Source organism: Drosophila montana, unplaced genomic scaffold, assembly GCF_035044405.1.
Source record: "Drosophila montana isolate Dmon_TW-CO22-7 unplaced genomic scaffold, ASM3504440v1 contig_896_1, whole genome shotgun sequence".
NCBI lineage: Eukaryota > Metazoa > Arthropoda > Insecta > Diptera > Drosophilidae > Drosophila > Drosophila montana.
The window spans coordinates 177,201-204,594 of NW_026999182.1; the positions used below are offsets into that span (position 1 = coordinate 177,201).

The window sequence follows — 27,394 nt, forward strand, 5'->3', positions numbered from 1 at the left end:
GGTAATTAAATATAAGGTGCCATGTTTAATATTTATTCCGAACCTGAAAGTTAAAATTAAAAATATTAATAAATTAAATAAATGTTCGCAATTTGAATTTTGGGTTTTCATTTCTTTTTCATATTTATATTCTATTTAACTAAGAATAAACTATAATAATATTTATTATAAGAAATTTCACTCGAAGAACTAGTAAGCAAATTAAAATAAGACAAATGCTTTTCTTTTATGAAATTTGTGTAAGGGATATACTAAAATTGTAGATGGTTAAAATTTATTCAAATTTCTGGAACATTGGATATTTGCTTTCAAGAAACCTCTTTATTTCTTCCAAAAACTTCAAAATATCTGCGTACAAGAAAACAAACGCCTGCCTTTCTTAAAATGAACTTTATGTTTTTAACTTAAATTTTATGGCTTATATAACATCCAACATTTTATTAAAAATAATATATGAACATGACAAAATATATGAAAATGCTGCGAATTGAAGTTTCAGTTGCATAAAAATGGCTTTTCTCATTTCTGAAATCTTGCATATTTCTTAGCTAACAATTTGCGAGCAGTCACTGTAGTTTCATAAATTGGCTTTGGTATTTCATATTATGTGCGAGTTATTTGATGTGCTCGACCTTTTTTTCTTAGCATTTTCAATTTTGCACATTTCGAATGGCAATATCTGTATGTATAAATATATATATATATATATATATATATATGTATATATTTTTTTTCTAGTTTATTGAACTTAATTCAAGTTGAATTATTGGAAGGTGGCAATGCCAATAGCTGGCAGCTTGGTGGGACTAAAGCTATCTGAATTGTTGTCTATGTCTTTGTCAATTGCTGTGTGTGACATTTGTGTATGTGTGTGTGTGACAGTGAGATGTGAGCTTGTTTGTCGCTTGGCTGCTTGTCCTCATAGCCATGTGTGTGAGTGTGCGTCTGTCTGGCTGTGTATGCTTCTGATGACAACTAATCCAATTAAAAGTTTTATTTGTTACGTATACGACCAGTTGTCCGACTGTAGCCACAGTTCGTGTGTCATTCAACGAAATGAATCTAATAAAGCCGCTGTCCCTGTATTCTGAACTGCCTGAAAAATTGACATTTGGTATTTTTATGCAACACAATTTTTTCAATGTGCGGCTCGCTGGCGTATACTTAATGACCTGTGACGTATACGCCGCGAAAATCTGAGCACTATGCTGCGCTAATTAGGCGCTCAACTTACTGTGTGGGCGATTGAACTCAATTGAACTGAAGTTAACTCAACTCAAATGAAGTCAAGCCCTCCGCAAATTGTCTAGTGCGCGTGTGTGTCTGTGTGGCACGTAGCCACGTGGACGGGCACGTGTCTGCAACGACCGGCTGTCTGTCTGGCAATTGAACGGCAGGCGGAACATTTGAGGCGGGGTGTGAAGCCTTACCTGTCCTTGTATTGACTGATTGCCGGTGAATTAAAAACGGCAACATTCGGTTTTCCGCTCAGCTGCAGAGTTTTGCGTGACTTGCCCAGCTGATTCTCAGCCACGCAAGAGTAGTTGCCAAAGTCCTGCGGATGCACTTTGCGTATAATCAGCGTGTGACGTGAGCCGCGATTCTCCATGATGTGCCGCTCGGTGGTGTCCAATTGCATGGTGTCTTTAAACCAAATTACCTGTAAATAATTGAAAACTTGGTCAATCGCAGCGGGCAAGCATAAAAACGAAAACGAACACTAACAAGAAGCAATCGTACAACCAACTCTCAACATGGAAAAGAGAACTCAATGACTTTCAGAGTGTCTGAGTAGCTGTAAATTGGCGTCTCACTGGCTCTGTGTATATATATATATATACGCGTGTGTGTGTGTGTGTATATATATATATAATGTAGGATGAGCTGTCAGCTGCGAGGTGCGAAAAATTTCAAGTGATTTGCACCAAATTCTCTCACATATATCGCGTTGCAGCCATTTGCACGGACTTAACTTCAGCTCAAATAGTTGAACATTGAAATTTATGCACTTCAATCCGGGTTATCCAAGTTTTTCAGTCGATACTGGAAGGCAAATATACCTCATTTATAAATGCTTTCAACGGATTTTAAAAATTCGCATAAGCTTCAGCAATTGATTATGTTTAAGCGCTTAAAGATTTGTCAAATACAATTTTATGGACTTCTAAATTCAATTTCTTTTATTTTCATAATTATATCTTAATATTTCTAACTCTTTTTCAATTATTATTATGGTCAAATGGTTCTGTGCAATTGTGTCCGACCTCATAGAGGATATATATTCTTGATTGGGACGACAAGCCTAGATGATCCCGACTGTCTGCCTGTATACATACTTCACATTTTTAACATCTCCACCAATTCCATTAAATTGGCAAATAAACTAATTTTAAGAGGCTTTCGCTTCTTTTCTTAAATATTTAAATATATATTAAATACTAAACATTTGAATATACGCCAACCTAATCGATAGAACAAGAAGCTCACTTGTTTTAATTATAGAAACAATCACATTAACAGTTCCGTAGCATTCTATTTCAATAATTCAATCAATTTTATCCAGCATATAAACAAATATTTCTGATAAATAAAAAATATTTAAAATTAATTTTAATAGAATTTCAAGCAAAACATTTTTCGCCTGTACCCTAAAATAAATATATGTTCGGAGTTGTGCTTCTGTTTGCAAGCTTCTTAATTTTTGTGAATATTGTGACAACTGAAGAATATTTATTTCAAGAGCCTGTTTCGTATGTCAAGTGCGCTCATATCCTGTGCAAACACAGAGCCACAGCCCAGACTAACTAGTATTGTGGCGCTTGCCTGACAGGCTCCAGATAGAGCAGGCGAGTTGGGCAAAGCCAGGGCAGGGGGATTCTTGTGCGTGTTTTGGCAACGAATCGTGCTTTAGACCCTGTTAAATTTGCCGACTCTGCTGGTTGTCGGTTCCCGCTTGCCGGTTGCTGTTTGTTCACATGTGCGTTGTACCGGCGGCTTTGACAGGCGTCATGGAGGCAACCGACGGGTAGATACCGCGCCTGGGCACAACGCACGAATTAACACAGAAATCGGGTAGCAGCAGGTGCTCCACGCATGACTCACATACAAAAAAGAAGGCCCCCAAAAAAATTAAACAAAACATCAAGAACCATTCGCAAGAATATACATTGCAAAAAGAGAATAAACAGATATCTTTATATATAAAACAAATGAAAGTTAAGCAAATATAGAAAGCCCGAATCTTCTACAGTGGGTAAGATAAGTAATGTCAGTAAACAAAAATGCATATGCAATATTTCAAGAGACAACTAAATTTGAAAACTTAAGGCAGCTATAGATATATAAAGATAGCTATAAATATTCGTTTAATTAAGTTATGAGCCCTAAAGAATAAAAAATAAAGAATAAAATAAAATTAAATAACCTAATTACTAAGTAACGTTATTTAGGAAAGTTCATCTGTGTATTTTCCATAAAAAGAATTAAATAAAATAAAAATACAAAAAATACTTAAGGCTGCAACCAGCTGGAACCGAACTGGTTCGAATCGGTAATTCCCATTTTTTCAATATTGACTGAACCCAAAACCAAAAAACAAATTGTCTTTTGCAAAAAAATTGTTAATCTATTTTAGTGGTTGTCCTGAACCGTCAACTCAACCAGCGATAGCTCGTGTAGCCCTTTCAGCCATGATAATTATTTTAATTATGTATAATTATATTTTGGGCATTTATTAAATATAAGCATATCACAAATAGCCATAAATGGATATCATTTGGGCTTACGTCTGACTTATTTTTGAATATAAATATATATATATAGAGTTTTTGTAATCTGCCTGGGATTATATATTTGCTGTCCAACCATCTAGCAAACACATTTGCTGCTTGTCTCTTTGACCATTCGGGTTTGGCGCTGTTTTGGCGCATATTCCATTAAAATGGCTGTCAACGTTGCACATGTGTTGTCATATATATCAGGCACACACTCGCACACACACGTACACACACACTGATACTGCGCTGTACGTGTGTAGTTACAGTTATGCCGTCATGCCATAAATGTTTGTTATTATTTGTGCAAAATGTTGATGTTTGCGTTTTCCATGCCTTTTGTTTGGCCTCGCTGTAGCTGTAGCTGTTGTTGATTTTACGCTTTTCCCTTTATTTAAGCCACGCTCATCAGCCATGGCCAACATCATCAGCATCATGTTCCGCATCTGGCTACGGGCCCTGTCGCTCAGCCGTGCGTAACGAGCCGTAAGTGTTGACATGGCACAAAATTGCCAAAAACAAAAACAGAAAAAAAAAAACATAAAAAATTATTGTGTTTCATATTTTTGTGTGTGCGTGAGTTTGTTTGGCCACGTTTGGTTTCGCTAAGCGCATTAATTACTTTGCTTTATTAAATAGTGGTCATTGATTGTAATTCTATGTTATAGTAATCGTAGACAGGCGATTGATTGGCCCAATGCCGAGCATTTCATCATTATCCAACACCAACGCAAAATGTTGCGTCAATCAATCTTTAGCACTTGCGCTTCATTTGCAAACTGCTTTCGTTGCAACAACAACAACCACAGCAACAACAACTTTGTGGCAGCCCAACAAATTCGAGGCAAGCAGCAGCACACAAAAAAAATTAGCATTGATGAGCAGCAAAGCGAGAAATGCCAATCAACACTAATCAGCCGCCCCAAAAGAGGAGACGAAGAAAATTTGCGTGCTTCCTTGTGAAGCAGCTGGGACTTTGCCTTTGACTGGCTGACACTCAATGCTGCAAATACCCACTTGGGTGGCAAAGCGGAAATTGTTAACGGAAAAGTGTTGTTAGGTGTGCGTGTGCCTGTGTGTGTGTCTGTGTGTATGTGCGTGTGCGAGGCGCAGCTGCGTGTCGAGTGCTGCCCTCCAGCCCGCATTCAGTGCGACTCTCAGCTTGTCCGTCAAACATAAAGCAAATAATTACGCATACGCGGCGTAGGCCGCCAGCACGCACACACATGAGTGTGTATTGCGCATTGTATGTGTGGGCGTGTGTAGCTAGTAATGCTACTAATGGCAAGCGATTGACTTAAGTTGCCGCCAGTTGCCTGTTGTCACCACTCCAACTACTACTACATACTCCACTTCTCCGATTGATCTAAAAAAGTCCTATGGAAATTGTGTAATAAATAATTTGTCGTAATTAATAACACGTCAGAAATTTATAATTGTACTCAAATCACACGACATGTCTGTCAATTTCCGCATTATCCAAACAATAATTACGCGCCCTTCAGCTCTTCAGCTCTGGCCAAGTGTAGAGACTCTAATTAAAAATCAAATGAGCGCAGCGAGTGAAGCATTCGCTTCATTTAACTTCAAGAGCGACTCTTCAGAGGCACATTCAACATTAATTCAGTGCGTCAACATCATTACCAATCGCATGGATAATAAAACATAAATAATATTATATTTATGAACGTAATTTTCAGAATAGTAAATAAAATATAATATGAATCATTAAATACGCCGATGAAGCTGAATAACATTAAATAATTATGCCATCAGCTGGAAAGGTAATTAAAAGTTTAATTATTCAAGGTAATATTGAAAGGTATTCATTTTGCAGGATATTCGTAAGGAAAACTAAGTTCTTAAATTATACTTTACTAAAAATATGATTAAATATTCAATAGATATATATCTTATTATAAAACCATTTGCTAAGATCGATTGATTGATTTATTGATTGATAATTGATGAAATAAATGTGTGTCTGTGTGTGACTCATTGTTATATGGAAAAACTGTTGGATTCATTTTCTGACTTACGAACTGACTGACTGGTTGACTCACTCACTCAACAACCGATTGAGTGGCTGACGGATTGACTGTTTGCTGAACTGAATAACTATCGACTGACTGATAGACTGAAATATTTACTTTCAGATAGACTGACATAGATTGACGATCAATGCACCAGCGGACCGACCAACTGACTGAGTGACTGACGGATTGACTATTTGAATAACTGACTTGTTGACCGTTTATTATACTAAATGACTGATCAATAGACTTATTAATTTTCCGACTGACTGATTGATCGACTGTTCATTGCATTAGTTTATTTCTCTCACTGACTGACTAATTGACTGATCAACTAACTATTTGAATGATTGCCTGATTACTCTACTCATTTTCAATTCTCGTTCAAGCCACTAAAGCCTCAGAAATAGTGCTCCGCTCCTAAAAAAAAAATGTCCACTTTGAGTAAATCAAATTTGAAATTGATTTCAAACTGAACGAAATTTAATGCTTAGTTGAGCCTAATAAAATCAGAGTAATTAAGTACCAGACATCAACTCTGTAAATACGTCCAATTTTGGATGACAATATACGAGTGAGCATACGCCAGGGGCGTCTGTTTGTAAATAGGCCAACTTGTAGTCAATTACAGCGTCAGTTGATGCTACACACAACATAAAAACTCATTAGGACTGTCGTTGGCAAGCGGCGGCTCACTAGAAAAGTGTGTGTATGTGTTTGTGTATGTGCAAATGTGAAGAAAATTACCAATTTGGAAATTAATTTGCAAAATAATTAAAAGCAATGACAACGAACATGGCCGGAACCCAGCGATGACAGCGCATTAAGCTGCATGGCCTCTAGCTGGGTTCTGTGTGCGTGTATGGGCTGATGATGGAGGATGAGGGGAGGGAGCGAGGAGGATCTCCTGTACAGGCAACACCCATTAATGTTGTTAGCTGTTGATAGCTCTGTCAAATGCTGCTGCATGTTTAATGCGCCTGACATCGACATCAATGACATCGATGACGCTGACAACAGCAACAACAACAATGTCTCTCTCGCTGACGTTGATAATGATGTTGTCTCATTGCTGTCGCTCATGTTAATGACAATTGCTCTAATGACAATGTTGCAGCCCGTTGCCCGTTGCCTGTTGCCCGTCTGCAGCCGGCTGGCTGTCATTGTTGGCGAACCACAGGGGGTGGTGAATGTTGGCGGTTTAGTGCCTGTTTATGGTATTCATTATGCAACAAATCAACAATATCTATCAATGGATTATGAATATGCCAGACCATGTGCCGCAGTTCCTAATTAATATGCAAATATGCACACATGTAAATCCGTGTGAATGCCACACACACCAGACAGGTGTGCGAGTGTGTGTGCGTGTGAGTGTGTATCTGCAGGCCCTTTTAATGCATGCTTAATAATTAATAGCCCTCAGAGAGCTGGCGGATTTTCTACAACTTGCGTCATTTGGCTTATTATTGCGGGCAGCCATTGTCAAAGCATAATTAAAAATGCGTCATGCCGCAACATTGTGGGACGTACATGCCACGCCAACCTGCAGCACACTCAACGTGCAGCATATTATCAATCAATATCAATGGACTTCCGCAGATAACTCAACAATTCAGCAATTCATCAATTTATAAAGCCTGCCAATTGTCACATTTCCTAATAATTGCTCAATGTAACTGCACTCTTTGTAATTAATTTGTGATTTAATCAACCAAAGTATTTCATAATCCAATTTGAGTCCTTTATTAACCACAATTGTAATAACAAAAGTACTTCGCAGTGCTTGAGATGCATAATACTTCTTTTGATAATTAAGCCAAAATTCCTACATATTATTGAGAAAATGTCACCTTTGACATGTAAATTAATTTCATATTTGTTGCTTCGCAATCAGCATGAGTAATAATAAATTAAGAAAACCGATAAGAAAAATGAGAGGTACTTCGTTGGCAAACAGCATGCTATTTATCTTACATTTGTATTGAGCATAAACAAAGAATTTGATGTGCCTAGACATGCCTTTAATTTACTGTATATGCATGTATTTCCATGCATATGTAATCTACATAAGTGTACATACATTAAAAACCTTACGTTTCTGCTTGCTGTGCAGAAGGTATATATGTATACTAGCGGGTATAACCCAGCCTTGCCCGTGGCACGTGTGTTATAAAATCATTGTTTTCAAAAAGCTTTGAAAATTATTTTGAAACTGATCGGACGGGAATCAAACAACTTCACCAAAAAAATCTTTGAAATGCATTTTCCAGCGAAGGAGTTTGGAACACGTCTCAAATGATTTTTCTTATAGATCTTTGGTAATAAATTTGAATTTAAAACGTCATCCACCAAATCTTCGACCCCAATTTGCACCACGGAGGGATGGATTTTTCAAAAGTGTGAAACACCCCTCAAATGAATTTGAACAAAAATCTTTGAAAATAAGTTTGGGGCCGATCGGATGGTAAACAAAAAACTTTCATACAACCGTTTTCCGCCAATTTACCACTGTTGCGGGTGGAATTTCCCAACTCGCTAAAATACGTATTTATTAAGTTCTTATGTAGAGCTTTAAAAATAAGTTTGAAGCAAATCGGACACAACTTAAAACTTCGCCCAAAAAATCTTTGAGTCGCATTCACACACCCGAAAAAGTTTGGATTCTGCAAAAAGTGCGAAACACGTCTCAGATGATTTTCCTTATAGATCTTTGGAAACGAATTTGAGCGCGAAACGTCACCCACCAAATCTTTGACCTCCGTTTCCACCAAGGAGGAATGGATTTTCCTAAAAGTGTGAAACACCCCTTAAATGAATTTAAACAAAGATCTTTGAAAATAAGCTTGAGGACGATCGGATGGTAAACAAAAAAATTACATACAAACGTTTTTCGCGATTTTTCCACACTTGCGGATGGAATTTCCCGAAACGCCGTCATAACGTGCACCTACATCACATAAGGTAACTACAGTGAAAATTTCAGATTCCTAGCTCTTACGGTTTGGGCTGTGCGTTGATCACCAATCAGTCAGTCAGTCAGGACAAACAGTCTTATATATAGAGGTATACGTATATCGTGCATACAACATACTTATCCAATATATTTTATTTGTATATTGTATAATTGCATTGTATATCCAATTGCTATTAAATATTGACGATAATATACGTATGTTAAGGCCTGCAAACATATACGAGATGTTACCTCTCCTACGTCTCAGCGAGATTACAATACCTTCATAGTTTCATACAACTTCTAGGTTTTCTTTCAAACGCTTTTTTAGCAGCTTTTCTGATAGGTTAGTTCGATATAAATAAGATGTTGCTCATTCCTTTAAAGCATAGGGATGCTCGTAGTTGCTGAGCTACGTTCAGATATTACTAAAAACGAGAAGGAAGGGCTAACTTCGGCACACCGAAGATTTAATATCCTTGCAGACCCAACCTTTTTATGATGTTCATATCTAAGAAGCACAGCGAAAAAAGTTAATGCCGAGTATGGTTAAGATGTATTGAAAAACTAAAAAGTTTTCCATACAACAACTTAATTTTCGACTGATCGTTTCTATGGCAGCTATATGATATAGTGGTCCGATCTTAATAGTAAAACAAATAAATGCCGAGTTTGGTCAAAATATCATGAAAAGCAGTCAAATTTTCCATACAACTTAGTTTTCGACCGATCGTTTCTATGGCAGCTATATGATATAGTGATCCGATCTTAGTAGGATTTCGCATAAATATGAGGAGCATAGTAAAACAAATAAATGCCGAGTTCGGTCAAGATATCGTGAAAAATAAACAAATTTTCGATACAACAACTTAATTTTCGACCGATCGTTCCTATTGCCGCTATATGATATAGTGGTCCGATCTTAATAGGACTTTGCATATATATGAGGAGCATAGTAAAACTAACAAATGCCGAGTTAAATCAAGATACCTTTATAAGCAAAAATGTTTTTCATACAAGAACCTACTTTTCGACAGATCGTTCCTATGGCAGCTATATGATATAGTGGTCCGATCCAGCTTGTTTTGACATATGAACTGCGTGCAGCAGAAAGAGTGACTTCAGCAAAGTTTCATAAAGATAGCTTTAAAACTGAGAGACGAGTTCGCATAGAAACAGACAGACGGACAGCCGGACAGACGGACATGGCTATATCGACTCGGGTGTTGATACTGATCATGAATATATATACTTTATGGGGTCGGAGATTTCTCCTTCTATGCGTTACACATATCACGACAAAATTATAATACCCTCTGCAAGGGTATAAAAACTGTTTTAAATTAGAGCTCAATTTTTTACTGATAGTTTCCATGAAAACTAATGGACTACTTTGATTAGAAACATTTATTTTAATACCGATCAAGCCCATGTACATTATATGGGTGCGGGAACTTCAACGCGTTGCACATCTTTTACGAAAAAAAAGTTAACCTCAGCTGGCGTCTAATTGGGTTTAACGCACATTTTTATATATACCATTTTTTCAGCTCCTTAAACTGCTTAAGACACACACATTTACCCTTAAGAACAGCTTTTGATGATGTTCAAGAATATTTATATGCACACACATATGTATGCTTGAATAATTCGCATATGACTTCTCCGGCTGATGTATATACGATACCCCTTATACAAGGGCTTTGTATTGCTGCAGGGCAGTGTTGCAACACAGTTTATCAACAGCGTGGGGCCGAAACTTTCGTTGGTTGGCTACTGGAAATATACAAATTTGTAAGGCAGATACACGCTGTGAGCTGTTGTAAGTTGCAAGGCTCGTTAGCGTGCTGCCTGCCGTGTGTCATGAACAGGCAGCGGGAACGAAGCGTTAAATTGTATGCATTTAACTAGAGTCATAAAACAGCAAATGACGAGTGGGCAATGCAAGGGGGTGCTGCTATCGAGGGGCTGCTGGTAAAAATTGCATGCGGAAATGCCATTCTCAAAGACTACAAATGCCATGCCCATCTGCGAGCAATCGCTCCGCCCACCCCCTTTGGCATACAGAATGTGAAGCAGGCGTAAGGCGTGCAACTTGTCGTATAATGAAATGTGTCCAGCAGCACAAACAAAGAGCTGCAGAACTCAACTGCAACGAGTTGTGGCGAATAGAGAACGAAGCAAAAATATACAGACAAAAAAGTAAATAAGTAGTTGGCGCTTTTCCTGGGAAAGTACAGAGTCAACTCTTCTGCGGCCACAAAACGAGCGCATAAAAAATGTGAAAAATTAAATAGCATAAAAACGTAATGTAACGCCCCAAAAATTCCTAGAAACAGCGGGGGGTCTTAGGTGAATAGTAAGGGGAGCCGGGAAGAGGTTGCCGAGTCACTCAGTGTCCGAGCAAACTGAAGCGAACCGACGCTGTATAATTTTAAGCATTGACATTTGCGGTCTCCAGTCATTATTTGGCCCTCTCTCGTTCTCACACACACGCACACATCCACACACACAGAAACACACTCACACACTCCCTCTTTCTCTCTCGCTCACTCCCTGTCTGTTACAGCTTTTTGTAAGCATTTTTTTTTTGCCCTGCTCTGCTCTGGTCTGGCTTCTGCCTCTTTTTTGGCTGTTCGCCGCTTCACACTTCCGCTTTGGCAACTTCCGCAATTTTACTTTGAATTATAGCGAAGCGTATTAATTTAAATGTCGGCAAAGGCACAAAGCACAAAAATAAATACTTCTATATAAGAAAAATTGCACAGCAGCAAAAAAATGTTTTATACAAATATGAGTGTGTATGTGTGTTTAAAAATATCCATATTCTGTCTCTTTATAATACCCTTTAAAGGGGTATTATAATTCACTTTGGCAATATGTGCCAGTCAATAAAATACGTATTAAATATGTAATGAGGATAAGTTATATTTTAAAAAAACTATTTTAAGTATATATAATGCGATTTATATACATTAAATTATTATTTCAAAATAACAACAGCTTACGAAATTAAGAGACCAAGACCACATAAATTTTTGGTTTTTGATATCTCACAATTGGATAACTGTATTATGTGACTGATATAGGTAAAGGCTGTTAGAAAATCCTGCATATGCATCCATTTTGTAAATCAAATACTTAAATAATACAAACAGCTTCAATTGGATAATGTATGAGCTTAACAAGTTAAATTAAACCAGGCCGAGCGCTTTCAAGAGTTCTAAAAAATTCTAATTAAAATCTCTTTTACAAATATATTCAGCTAAAGGGTATTTAAAAATCGACATGACAAAGTGCCAAAGAGCTTTTTTATTAGTAATTTTTTGATTAACGCTCTTTGTTGGCTTTTGCAGCTGCTTTGTGTGAGGTATTCGTTCCAAGTTTGATTAAAATTATGCTTTGTCCGGCACTTCAATTTGCCTTTTGCAGACTTTTAATTAATGTCCCGTCAGCTGATTCGAATTGTTTAGATATGCTTTGAATACCAACTGCGCTTGATTTGCTGCCAAATTGAGATGCAATTGTTGCCAGAGATGATTAGAGCAGTTAAGCCCCAAAAAGAATGCTGCATATGAATTTATGTTCTAATTTTCGGTATTGCTTCGATTGTTCTTGAGCTGGCAACAGTGCCTGCAAATGTGGTATGTGTATGCGCATGTGTGTGTGTGATCTTGTGTGTGTGTATATATATTAATGGATTTTGTGGTAGATTCTGCTGTTTTATGTCCAAGTGAGCGCCAGCGCGTAAATGAAAATTTATGCGGCAAATTTAATTAAAACATACCTCAGGCTGTGTTTCGCCATGCACGATGCAGACCAGCATCGCCTCGTGCCCCTCGCCGGAGAACACAACGGGACGCTCCACGGAGATTTCGGGCGGATCTGTAAGGGGTATATAAATACATATTTTTTTTTGTTTTGTCTCTGAGAATATTAAGGAAATTAGTAAGCAACGTGGTAAGCAAATGTAAAAGAAAAGAAAAAAATGTCAAAATTAAGCAAAGGCAAAAATCAATAGCACATCTCCGGAGGAGGTCTGCGAGGTTCTGCTGCCCTATATAATTAGCTGTTTGCAGCGCTGGAAAATTGTACGGAATAACCTTTGCCACAGACTTTCATCGAAATTGCATATAAATTTTTAAATAAATGTCGGTCCGACACGGCACTTCACATAATTGCAAGCCGAAGTAGTTGCTGGCTGGTCTTCACCGTACGGTGTGTGTAAATGGCAAATGCCAAAGGCGCATGTCTAAGTAGTTTTCAGCGAGGCCAATAACCATTGAAATCAGTTTTCAAAATAAATTGAAGTGTCTAGCAATTGGTGTTGCGGCAACTGGCATCAAATTAATTTGTTTTGCTTTCAGGCGCACACGGACCATTTACACACACTCGCACACAAAGAACGAGAGAGAAAAAGAGAAGGAGGCACAGAAAGACATTGGCAGGATGTGACTGTTACTTACATAAGACGTGCAGCACGACCTGGCTGGATGCGGGCTGGCCGACGCCATTGTTGGCGGTGCATATGTAGACGCCGCCCTTATGACGATCCACATTCTCGATTGACAGGACGTGCGAGTGTAGTTTCTCCTCGCCTATAAATATCAAAAAGGAAACATCAGAGCAGGAGTCAATAAAATGCGGCCATCGAAGAAATGACAGAGGCAATTACAAGGAAGGACCAACCAACCAACCAGCCAGACTGGGCATTGTATTTAATAATAAAAGAAGAGGCGCGACGGCAGGTCCTCGGGGCGCTGGCAATGCGTTCCAAATAATTTCTTTGACTTTTTTATGGAAATTGTTTAAGTTTTTATATTCATTTACTTTTGCACAGTTTCTTTTACTATTTTTTTTGGTATCCTTGATGCTCTTAATTTTCGCCGCCCGTTGAATAGCTGACCAGTTGGCTGGCTGTTTGGGATCCTCTCCATTTGTTGGTTTGTTCGTTCGCTTGGCCTACTTATGCAAAATCTTACCGTTGGGCAAAATATTATTTTTGCGGCTCCAAGTCACATTTGGCGTTGGATTACCAGAGGCCGAGCACTCAATGCGCACTGATGAACCTTTTTTGACTTGCAAATGTCCGCCGGTGCTAATGTGATGAATCCTCGGTGGCACTGCAAAAAGGACACAGTCAAAAAATAAATACACGAAAAAAACACGACAAAACAAAACAGAGACGGGCAGAAAGTGTATGGAAAAACACATTAGAAATGGCCAGTAGTCGAAGTAGTATCTGCTTTCGGCTAAAATGACTGCCCAGCGTCCAGTCGTACATAGAGCTGAAATATATGCAAAGCCCAGCTGCCCTGGCCAAGGATCAAGGACCAAGGACGCCAAGCAATTTGAATAAATATGCGCACAAATGCAAATTGAATGAGTGCAAAATGGCGGTTACGCATGTGGAACGAGCCCCATTCCCAGAATGTGAATGTCAATGAGACTGAGGCTGAGGTTGAGACTGCGACTGGGGCAGCTGCCAATTGTTGGCTGGCCCATTTTATTTAATTTGAGCCCCGAATTTATTTATATTTGTGGCCAAAATTATTTTACAGCTGTTTAGAAAAATTGCGACCATGTCTGCTTTGTGCCGTCGCATTCAAGGACATGCGCAAGGACCTCGCCCGCGGGCCTGTCTTTAAGGCATTCTTATATTTTGGCTGCAAGCAGCTACTTGTGTTGGGGCCCAGAGCTTAGCTATGGATTTTATTTGATTCTCAGTTCTATAAATTTCATTTGATGCCCTGTAATTATGCGCATGAGAAAATAGGGTGGCATCAAGTTGTGCAAAGGTGTATAACAGGCAAATGGCCTTCGGGTGTTTTATATATTATTGTTTATATTTTAGCTCACCATTTTGCTTTTTGTCTGCCTTACTTTTAAAACTTGGTAGAGCAATAGATAAGCCTTAACTACATAAGTTTTAAAAATAAGCATAAAACTAATTCAAGCAGATATTTTCTTTATAATGAAGATGTGCTCCAATCATTCAGGATAACAAAGTCAACTAAAAAGATGCCGTTAGCGAGTACGGGGTATTAGCTAGTCGTTCATTCAACATCCGTGATTTAATTTAATTTTTTTTGCTAATTCGGCTTTATATTGAAATGCGTTACATATAAATTAAGATCGAGAAAAAACCAAATATGTGAGCAAATGCATTTGATTGATGCAATTGCTGGCAACGAATTTAGAATATAATAGATATATATATATGCGATTGCTTTCGCCAAAATAAATAGAAATAAGCCGAGACAACAGGATGGCAACTCAATGAGAATGATGAATATTTGCATTTGAAAGAAAATTACAATGGATTACTAAGGCCGCAGAAAGAGTTGCAGATATATACACAGATATATACAAATATATATACATATGTATAGCGATATGATATGCTGGCAAATCTGCATGCGACTATAATAAATCATGGCACTGTGGCGCATAGCCAAAACTAAACCTCAAAAAATAAAATAAAAGAGTAAAACAAGACCAGATGAAGGCAAATAAAAATGAAAAGGACATGCCGCCCAGGGACTGGAGCAGCAGCTCACAATAAAGTCGTTGTCTGTTTGCTCTGCACAGGACCAAAGGACTATCTGTGTCCAACAGTGTCTCTATCTCTAGCTCTATTGCTATCTTTAGCTGTATCTGTATCTGTATCTATATGTGCGCCAGCCAGGGGCATTCTTTCTGTTCATATACATAGATAGATATATTTTCAATAATTTCACGCTTTGGTGAGACTTTATGCCCAACAGCCGTCAGCGGGCTGAAGTCGCATATTGAATTCAATAAATAATATGAGCACTCGTTTCAATACCCCGGATACCATGGTCATAACTGTAAGGCAGTTGACGACTTACAGAACAGTTCATTTCGACTTGTCTATGTGTGTGCGTGCGTGTGTGCTTGAGTGTGTGTGGCATGTAATACGTGGATTGCGAAATGTAATGTCATGCAGATGACGACTAATGCGATGCCAATCGCTGCCTGACAGTGGGCGGCTGTGGGTGGAGGGCAAGTGGCTGGCACTGGCTCTGCGACTGGGACTGGGATTGGGATTGGGAATGGAACTGGAACTGGGACTAGGGCTGGTAGTCAACAATTTTAATAAGTGAGCTCTTTCATGGCAAACGACGCCGCAGTAGCCACAATATCCGCTGCAGCAGCGGCAGCTTTTGAGGCAACTTGCGGACATTTACAAGCTCACAATTACATGCTTACATACTTACAAACTGTACACACACATACTAACACATACACACAATATACACACAGAGAAAATGGCCGTTCTCAGAAATTCATTAGAGAATTTTTAAACACATATATATCTTAAGAAACCAAGCTCTTAAGACAAGTTATACTTAAGTTGAGACATTTTTACTTAAATTAAATCAAATTGTTTGGATTCGGCAGACGTTTTCATTGCTCTTGATTTCCAAATTTAAAGTCAAACCATTGTATAAAGTCAAATATTATACTAGATAAAGCAGAAGCTTCTTTAGATATCGATAAATATTTACTTAGATAGATAGATAGATAGTTATATAGACAGATATATATTATATAGAATTGAGTGTAATTTGGAATTTTAGAGTGCAAAAAGTGTTTCTATTAAGAATTTGGCTCTGTATAGAGGCAAATTTAATAGAAAAACAAACAAAAAATCTCGGCTAAGGGACCAAATATGTAAATAAGATTAAACGCGCATTTTATTAAATCAAGTTCTATATTTGGGCCCAGCATTTAGGAACTTCAGGAAAGTTCTTCAAAATTTTCAAAAAACAATTTTTATAAGCTTCATCAACATCTACAGCTACATCCACACCCTAGCCTGGTACCTGAATGGCTGACTTAGGCAGTTCAACTCCCGAGACAAAGGCCATTCAGTGCTCAGCTTATATAATGATTATATAGTCCAGGTTTTCGTAAATTGTAAGGTTCTGAATTGAGTAGAAAGCTCTCGTTTTTTCCCGAGTGTTCATATTGATTTTAAGCCTTGTTTCGCTAGTTGCAACTTTAGCGTTTAGTTTTGTGGCTTTAAAAGTTGCACAGTTCGATTAGACTGAGGCAGGCAGCAACTTTTTATGCCCCTCGATAGAGAAGCGAAGCGGGCACGGGGCGTGGCTTGAGCTTCTCTCTGCTAAGTAATTTAAATCCATAGTTGGTTGGCAAAGTTGAGTGCTAAAACTTAAACGGTATCCCAAGTGCTTGCGAATGGTATTTTGCCAGGCCGTTTAATTGTTGGTTCGCTTTGGGCAAGCATCCTGGTCGGTTTGTGTGGCTATGCCGGGCAATATCCTTGCATATCCTTGCATATATCCCTTTGGCATATCCTTGCAATTTACTTGCCATTGTGTTGGTAATTTGTCTCAAGTATCCAAAGAAAGTTGGGCAAACACTTGCGCCGTCCGTCTCTCCCTCCTCTCTCTTTCTCTCCCTTTCTCGACTCTCTTCTTTATTGCATATTGTTTCGCATGCATAAAATTGTGCGCCCCTTTCTCTCTTTCTCTCTCTCTCTCTGCGTCATTGTCTCTATTGTTATTGCATTGCACAATTATTATTATTAATTCTGTTGCTGCTGTTGTTTGGGCTGCTGCACATAATTAAATGCTGCCTGGTTGTCTATAGTGCCACGCCTCTCTACACACGTCCGCCTGTGAGTGTGTGTGTGTGTGCATTTTCGTACAATTGTTTTTGCCATATTGGCCATATAATTTACAATCGTGTGGCTTTATTTGCCATCCAGCTTGATAATAATTATGCTTTCCAATCGAATGGCCCAGAAATTGATGAGTCCGCCGATCGTGGTTCTAATTAGGCGAATGTTGGAGACTTTAAGCGGCTTACTGAGATAGCTGGCAGTACGCCCACATATGACCCCGCCCCTTAACATGTGGCATTAAATCGCACGTTGGCCCGCTGCAGCCGTAAATTAAGGTAACAGTCGTAACAATGACGCCATTAACTCATTACGTCATTACATGCGTTCATCAATGTTCACAACGAAAATGACAAAATGACCAAATGACCATAAGAGCTGACCGCACGACGGCCACATAACTTAATGTTTTGTGGTCAGACATTGGCCGCGAGTGGACGGCAGGCGGTTGGCAGCAGCAAGTCGCTGCGTCCGGGGGGGCTAATGGGCATTGGGCTGACACATGTCAATGGTCAAAATTGGTTTTTATTAAACGCAGGCCGTCATTTGAATAATGTCAACAGCAAACGCGCATTAAATCCATAAAAGTCAGAGAGCTTAAAGCCACAAATTGCAGTTGATTTTGCAGCAAACATCCTGGCCCAGTGGGATTCAATTTATAAATGCAATTAGCCTATAAAATACCAGAAAGAGATTTGGATTCGACCTAGAGTTTTTTATTAGCTAAGGGGGGTCAACTAACCATTCAAATTGGTTAAAATGGAGTTTGATAAAGTTTTGCCAATACAATAGGCAACATGGGGTATCTTCCATTCCATAAAGTATATATGCCTGATCAAGCAATATGACTGTATATCCTTATGTATGAACTCTCAGAGAGTGAATATAGAACCTCGATTGACAAATGCAAAGCAAAAAGTGATAAATATAGATGTTCAACTTTGTTTCAATCTATCGAACACATGCGAGATTATCCTTATTCTAAATAAAGTAATAGGTATTTTTTATTTCCACCCCACAGTTTTTAAACAGAGTTTAAAATTATTTATTTAAACAATTTTTTACTATAAAAATCTAAGTTATTTTTTTATATTTTGTTATTATCGATATCCCAAGTCTTTAAATTATAAAATCTAAAAAAATATGAAATAAATTACGAAATCTAGGCACAACATGTTTTGGGTACTGTCCTAATTTTTGGCATAAGCATATGTTTGCTGCCATCTTTATGGCCTGAACACTTTTAAACAATTTTATTCTTTAGTAAACATTCACATTTCATTTGGATCTAGTTAGTGAGAATGCAGAACAATTGCAACAGGTTTGTTGCTCTTCAACTTTTTAATCTTCAAATTTCTTATATTTCCTAACAATTGCTTAGTTTGGAATGCTTGGATCAACTTTAACAAGCCTTATCACCTTAGCATAAAAATAGTGCGACATGCCACACATGCTTGCAACCAAGCATGTGGCACAGTGTAAATAAATGTCTAGCAGCTGCCAAAGAATACTCCAGTTATTCCGATTATGGGCATCTTTTTTCTGTTTGTTTATTTTATTTTTTTTTGTTTTTTTGGCTGCATTAAAAGATTTGTCAACTGGCAAAGTTTGGAGCCGTTGGCTTCGGGCAGCGCTGTTTATTGTGGTCCGCTTCACTTGGCCAGCTTTGGGGCCCATCGTTCGGCTAATGTCTTTGTAAGTGCGCCGCAGTTCAGGCCGCTGCCCGGCAGTCAGGACAAGTGCAAAAGTTTGCCAGGCGCACATTATTTTTTCATCTTTAGTGTGGAGGCCAAACTGAAAGTAATTTACGCTCGTAAAAGCTGGCGAGCCAAAATGCCAGAGCGGGCCAAACTTTATGAAATTTATATTCGCGCACATATTGAGTTTGTGGTGTGAGGAGGAGGAGGGGGAGTTTGGTATTCTGGGGTGTCTGCTGCTGAGCCTATAAAAACTTCGACAGCGCATTATTTTGCTTGTTTCTCCTTTGACAACAATGCGGGAATTGGTACCAAAAACACAAGAGCCCAACAAGAGTAGGGGGTTGCCTTTTTTTTTGGGCTGTGCGGGTGTGGTGGTGACCCGGCGGGGCAACAATTTACGTGCGCTGCTAAAGTTCAATAAACGAAATATTTCTGGCCATGATCATTATTTGGCAAACGGAGCGCATAATAAACACATAAAATAAACAAAACTTTTCAATAATCGACTTTTTTTGTTGGCGTTCTCGACGGTCCCCCCTCCCATTGCCAGCCAGGCCAGTCATTGAGCAGCCATAGCCAGTCATTGTTTAATGTTTGTTTGTGGCAATGCCAGGCAGCACCATCAGCAGCAGCAGCGGCAGGATCAGCTCTCAGCCAGGACCAAGTTTCAATGACAAATGAAAAAAGTTGTGTGTGTCGATTTTTTTGCTGCTGCTCAAATAAATACGCATTTTTTATAGGCCAGCCAAGTGGAATGTAATGTTTTTAAAATATTTGCACACACGCTTCAGGACATCTTTAAGGACAGCAACTGCAGTCAACTATTTGCCAAGCAGAACGCATAGGCACCAGGCGCTCAGCTTCCAGTTGAGCCGAGGCGAGGCTACACTTTAGAGATTTTGGGAATTCTATCGCAATCTGCATGCGCCGCACACACACACGCGGAGACTCACCAAGTCAGGAAAAGTGTTAACAGTGCCTGAAGCAGGGCCAGTGAGGGGGCGTGGCGTATGCAAATAAAAAGGCAACATTGTAATTGTGGGGGGAAATATATGCAAATTATTCATCATTGCTGATTAGAAGACGCACCACCACAAAGCAAGAACAGCAGGGCAGGCCAGGAACAAGGATAAGGGCAGGACCGGGAAGTAGACAAAGGCAGCAAGATGCGAGCTGAGCAAAGGGCAGACCAAAGAGCAGACCTGAACAAAGTAGAGCTGAGCAGAACAGAGAGAAACGCAAGCTTGTTAGGCACAAAATGCGTTGTCGGGACAGGAAGTAGTTAAAAGCCTGGACCAGAGAGAGAAAAAGAGAGAGGGGGAAGTGGTGTGTAGCGGGGGAAATTCCGTGAAATTTGCATCGACAGCCAGTAAAGGGAATCTGAACTCTGTAAGATCTGATGCTTGCTGCAGCGGTGCGGGTGGGCAAATGGCAGATTAGTTTTGATTTTTCCGCTGGCCCTAAAAGAATCCCTATTGAATCTGTAGCCATAAAGCCGCCAAATTGCAGCTCAGCTGCTTAGCATATTTGAGTGGGCCAGTCGGAAGGATCTAAGGATATGTTAATTTGAGCTACACTAACACATGCACACCCACACCGAGCCGAGGTGTCCAAATGATGTAGCCTAGTGCACAATGGACCCTAGTGATTTGTGAGAGCGAGCCGCATTAATTTGGCTATAAAAAACGAAAGCAGAAGAACTATCGCAAAACTCAACCTCGCACATAATTTGCATAACAATGAAAACGAGAAAGAAGGACTATCTTCGGCACGGCGAAGATTTAATACCCTTGCAGACCCAAATTGCTTTGCCCGTATCTAAGAAGCACTGGGAAAATAGTTAATGCCGAGTATGGTTAAGATGTCTAGAAAAACAAACAGTTTTTCATACAATAACCCCATTTTCCACCGATCGTTCCTATCGTTCCTATGGAAGAAGATTTTGCATAAATGTAGGGAGCACAGTAAAACTTATAAATACCGAGTTTGGTCAAGATATCTCGCAAAACCAAAAAGTCTTCCATACAACAACTTAATTTTGGTCAGATCCACCCGGTTCCGACACTGCGTGCAAAAGAAAGAGGGACTTCGGCAAAGTTTCATGACGATAACTTTATAACTGAGAGACAAGTTCGCCTAGAAACAGAGAGACGGACAGACGGACATGGCAATATCGACTCGGCTGTTGATACTGATCAAGAATATATTTACTTTATGGGCTCGGAGATGCCATCTTGTATTCGTTACACATTTCGGGACAAAATTATAATATCCTCTGCAAGGGTATAAAAAGAAAGAACAGCTTATCCTTTCACAAAAGCTTTCCGTACAAAAACTCATTTTTCCACCGGTTTTTCATAGTGAGCTATATGATTTATTATTGGGGGTACTGATAAGATGTTCCTGGCACTTTGAAAAACTCGTAAAGGCCAAGTTTTTTCAAGTTATCTTGAAAAACAATAAAATATTTTGCTTAAAAGAACCTAGTTGTCGAATAATCATTTCTTATAGTATCCCTTCTTAGCAACTCTATAGACCTTTATGATACACTAGGCCGTTGATAATAAGATATTGATTATATGTCAGGAGCAAGGTAGAGCTCTCAATACCAAGTATGGTCAACAAATGTTGATAAACAACAAAGGGGTTTTCTTATATGAACTTAATTATCGACCATGTCGATCATCCTCTTTATGATATAGTATCCCGTTCGGAAACACTCTTATGAGCTATTTTATACAATATGTCAAGTGCAAGATAGAACACGTAAACGGCAAGTTTGGTCGCGATCCCTTGCAGAACACAAACGATTTTCATACATTACATGAAGCTTGGACCGCCCGCCAACTATATCATAAAGTAATCCGATTTGACTGGTTCTAACTTATGCCTGTAAAAGAAATGTAGACAAAATAGACTGTCATGACAGAAGTCTTCAAACTGAGAGCCGGACAGCCAGACATGGCTATATCGACTGAGCTATTGATACTGATACTGATCAAGACTAAACTCTGTTATGCGATTCACACATTATGAAAAAGTTTGAATACTGCCGGAATTACAAGCATAATTAAGAAGAATATACATATATTTGGCTTAGAAATAAGAGCACAACTTCAAAATTGCAGTTGATTGATTTTTGGGCCACTCACCCAGTATTTCCACGGTGTGTGTTATTTCGCGTGGTTCCATCGTGGCAATTTGGCATATATAATCGCCAGCATCCTGGGGCACAGCGTCACGTATCTGTAGATTGAATCCGCTAACTAAACGGACGCGTGGATCGGGCGTCACCTTTACAGAGCCGGCGGTTAAAATGGCAATGCCTCGTTTCCAGGCAACCACGTATGGTTCTGCAATGAATACAAGTTGAATAAAAATATAAAAAAACCCGTTTGAATGTGAGTTATAATCGCGTCTTGTCTGCTGCAAGTTAATTGGTAAATGCGACAGGGCAATCACTTAAATTAAGTTCAATCACGCACACACACAGACACACTCGCAATATAAATTGAAAAGTCAGAATTCAAATGACTCAATTACAAGGCAGTTCAAAAGATCTAAAAGGCTAGAAATTCAATTTGGCATGGACTCGCGCACAACATCAGACCACACACACACAGACGGGTTGCGTGTGAGGGGGAGGGGTGTCAGGGGCTGTTGTATGGCGACACATACACTCAGTAACACCCACTTGATATCCGCTAATGTGCGGCATTTGCAATCATATGCCAGGCACTCGATATGCCGAACGGAAAGGGAAAAGGGCATGAAAAGCGGCTTTCAACAGGCTGGCAAGCAAGCAGGAAGGGACAGGATGCAAGCACAGACAGACAGACATACTCCATGGCGCATTCATCGAACTCATTAATTGTGATTCTTTTTATACCCTACACCCATTGAATATGGCAAAAAGGATACACTGCTATTGTTCACAAAATTGTAATAAAGAAAATATGTAGTTCGACCATCTTTATATATCGTCGATCGCAAAGACCATACGAATATACTAATATTCTCACATATAAAATTTGTATATTTTCGGTAAGATTCGGCTTATCATATTTTATTTGATTTTCTCATATTATATTCGATAACAACAAAATATCGTTGCGAAGTCCCAACCCCTTTGACATTTTATAAAAACCATAAATTTGACATTTAGTTCATTTGTCTTAATAAAACAAATGAGGAATATTATACACTTTTGATACTTTAATACATTTCAAAAGAAATCATTCTTACTTATTATATTTTATTATATTATACACAAATAATTATCGGTATATATTGGTATATACATATATAAACACATTCGGATGGGTTCTTTAAGCCCCAAACTGGCATATCGATCGCAAAATAAAAAACCGAGCACTTATTAAAGAATATATTTTTCACAGTGAGAAGATAGCTTAAAAAAGAAGCGCATCTGCCTTAAGAACCGACCTGAGTAGTGTGAATATGTATCTATATAAGAAAGTCGGTGCTGCTTACAGGGTATCAAGAAGTCGACCACGTTTGACCGTTTAAATTTCTGCCTGTTCAATTTATGTGTTGGATGTTGTGCGTTGTCTGTTCGCGCCGAGTCGAGCATCACGTCCCGCTGCAAAACGGTGTGTGAGGCAGTCATAGGAGGCGCCTGCCGTTCGCCCACATACTGAAATTGAAATTGAAGTTGTCCGGATTTGCTACTAATGATGTATGATTTCCGCGAATGGCGCTCATTAAAAATTAAAACAATTTCGATACGCTCGGGTATCGAGTGTTTCAGCCAAGTATTTCGAGTATTCTTTTGGGACAAAAAGCGTGTTGAAAATTAAAGCTTCAGCGCTCATTATTGACAGCCTATTCCAGGGCACAGACTATGAGAGTTAGAAAGAGAGAGAGAGAGAATGCGAGAAATATGAAGCAGAAAATGATTTCAAAGCACACACATACATGTGTCCCTATCCGTGTGTGTATATCTGTGTGTGTGCATAGACTCGGTGAAACTTGGTGGTAATAAAATGCTTATGAAGTCATTTACATGCGCATTCAAAAAGCGTATTTATTTGCAATGAGTTCAACAACATCAACAAGCCAGTGGCAGAGAGGGAGGGGTGTCGGGCAGCCAGGCAGTCAGACGGCGCAGCAGGCAAGCATATAGTGTGTTGTTCAACACTCATACACACACACAATCTGATTCACACTCACATTCGCACATGCAAATAAATAAACTAGCGCCACCTGCTGTCGTTGGCGTGCACTACGAACATGGAGCTGCCACTCCAAACGAAGACGAAGCCCAACCAGCTGCCTTTAGAGCGGAAAACATAATTCGTGGTCTGGCTGAGGGGCAGGAGGTGTGTGTGTGTGTGTTGATGTGTGAGTTTGGTTTCTTTTGGTCTTCCAGTTACTTAAAGGCAGCCAGACAATGGCATCCAGCACTTTGGCCTTTGTAATGCAGTCGGTCGATTCAGCTGCAGCGGTCTAAAAAAATACCCTAAAAAATACTACGAAATTTTTTTATATAATTTTTTTACATAATAAAACGAGTTTCTAATTTAAGTCCGACAGGAATGAGTGAAAATTTTAAAATTCATTTATATTTACTATTCTCAAGATTATTTTATATAAGTCGAAAATTTCTCCTAACTTTTTTCAAGCTTTATAAATATTTTTTTACCATGTTATCTAAAAGGGAATATATGAAAAGTTTGTCCTGAAATTATTTCCATTTTAAATTGAAGATATTTGAAAATCAGAAAACAAAACATATTTGTTCTATTTTTAACTATTTTTTTATAGAATAGTTTTGAGTTAATTCTTTTTATTATAAATTGTTTCTCTAACAATATAGAGAGACTCCACAATATCTCTTATCTATACTGAGCAGCTTTGGCAACAGTTAAACAGTGATAAATTTAGCACAAGCAATAATAGTAACCAAATACCAGGCTTCCAATGAAAACTGAATATAAACTTAAATTTCTCACCTTTGATAACCCGAAATGCTCAACTGGGGTGTGGCATTTTTATAGAAAGAATTTTTGTTATAATAGTTAAGCATATGAAACCACAGGTCGGTTGCTCTTGGCTATGAGATTTGATAGTCAGAGCAGGAAATTAATAAGACTTAGAGATGAGCAGCATGTTGAAGGAGTATGGGGTAAGAGGTGTTTGGGAGGAGCCACGATTTAGTATAGATATGCTGTGTGCTCTTGCAGTGGCGCTTAAAGTGTGGCCTGGCACTTGAACAATGCATGCAACACAAATAATTTAAGAGATCATATAAATTGTAAAAGTATGTGCGAGTGTGTGTGTGAGGGTATGTGCGAGTGTGTGATTGTTCTGGCTGTAACTAAATAAATTGTTAACTAAAATAACAACAATCCAACTAAAACAAGCAAAACACAAAACGCCTCAATTTCCGGTTTAAGTGTTCTAAACTAAATAGAAACAGACACACACACACTTGCGGAGTGACTGCTCTGCTGACTGAGGCTATCTGTTAAGGCGGAAACAGAGTAAAAGCATTTCGGCTTTTGTATGTTAGCCTCACATAAACAGGGCCTTGCGTTTTGCCTCCTACTGGAACTGGACAAATTGTTGGCCATGGCCAGCCGCATGTTCTGTGTGCTGTTTGTATGTGTGTGCTTGTGCCTTATTTAGGGCCAGAGCGAAATTTTAGTTTTCTACACTTCAGACTGAGACAGACAGACAGACAGAGGCGCACACAGAGGCTATTCAAATATGGTCGACATTCGCCTTTGTTGTCGAGCTCTGTTTGTTTGCACTAGCCACACGGTGCGTATGCGCAATTTGCCGTTAAGCCAAGGCATGTGCCACTTGCAACAAGGAGCCGGCCGAGCAAAACACAGTGAGAGAAAGAGAGAAAGAGAGAGACCAACCGTTGTTTGCCAGAGCGCAATTTATTGCATGTCGGAAAGGCCAATATTATAAGATGATGACCCCCGAAGATAAACGATGTTGCGGCTAAGCCGACCCAAGAACACACACACACACACACATACACATATATATATACCCATACACAAGTGGACAGAGGGCGTGCCAGGCAGTTGCCTCAATATGGCATTATTCTGCAACTTCTTGCACAACTCTAGTGTGTGTTGCCAGTGTGTGTGTGTGTTTGTGTTAAGTGTTGTGCGCGTACGTAAAAAGCGAAATTAGAACTGTAAATGGCATTAATATTGAAACTTTGTTGCTCTCCCAGCCCAGCTCAACCCAGCCCCTACCCCCACTACCTATATAAAGCTGCTGTCCTGCTGTTTGCACAACTTCAACTTTTGCGGCACGATTCCATTTCCGTTGCTCTGTAATAGTTTCGAGCGCTGCGGCACCGAATCCGACCGCGACTCCGGCCTCGCCTCTAGCTACAGTTCTAGCTCCACCTCCGGCTCTGGCGCTCCATCAAAGCGTAATGAGCGTTTTCTCTGTGGCCGCCGTAACTGAGGTTTTTGTGCCTTTTTGCATTTTATTGCATTCGAGCTTGCCAGTTGCCACTTTTTGCTGCCACTGCTGCTGTTGCAGTTGTTTTGCCATTGTTGCGGCTAAAACCATCAACAGGAAAAAGTCTTATGCGTGCTGACAAGTTAAGCACCGGCCTTTGGTTACACAACAGCTTCAAAAACAATTAATTATTTGAATCCACTCGGCAAAATAACAAATGAAAATTAAACCAAAACCAATCCGTAATGCATTCGCAGATTTAACATAGATATATACGTTTGTTTTGCTGGCCATCCATTAATAATAGCAAATTATTTGAAAGCTGCTGAACAAAGTTTTTTAGCTCTTGACATTTCCCAAAGGGTTAAGAATTCCTGTTCTTTTATGTTTTGATAACAACACACTTTGATATACAAAACACACACAAGCACTCACACATAGAAGTAACTGAAAATTGTTTAAGAATGCTCTAGTCAAAGTTGATTAAGTGGCAGATACCCTGCACCTAGATTTTGAATTCTTCTATGTATGGGGCTTGAAGAAAGAAATATATTCCAGAATATGCGTTTATTAAAAATAAAAATTATATATTTATAAATTAAATAATTAAAAAACTAAAAATTTATTTAGCGGTGAATCTTGACTTGAAATTTGCCTACATCGAAATAAAATATATATTTTTAAAAATTAAATAAATATTGTTTTAAACAGACAATCGGGCTTCAAGAAAATAATGATGTTCCCAAATATAGTTACTAAAATTTATAATATTAATTTAAGGTTATAACATTTTAAACTTAAGATAACCT

General features: G+C 38.9%; 1 protein-coding gene across 3 annotated transcripts in view; it reads right to left on the minus strand.

The window, feature by feature from the left end:
* LOC135440216 (lachesin) overlaps positions 1-27,394 on the minus strand; it is a 182,976-nt gene that overhangs the window by 13,822 nt on the left and 141,760 nt on the right. For all 3 annotated transcript variants that reach the window (XM_064699261.1, XM_064699262.1, XM_064699264.1), the window contains 5 exons: positions 22,286-22,486; positions 13,745-13,885; positions 13,229-13,360; positions 12,550-12,647; positions 1,431-1,660 (listed from right to left, as the gene is read on the minus strand). In XM_064699261.1, coding sequence (XP_064555331.1) covers positions 1,431-1,660; positions 12,550-12,647; positions 13,229-13,360; positions 13,745-13,885; positions 22,286-22,486 — 802 coding nt within the window. The remainder of the gene's footprint in view (positions 1-1,430; positions 1,661-12,549; positions 12,648-13,228; positions 13,361-13,744; positions 13,886-22,285; positions 22,487-27,394) is intronic.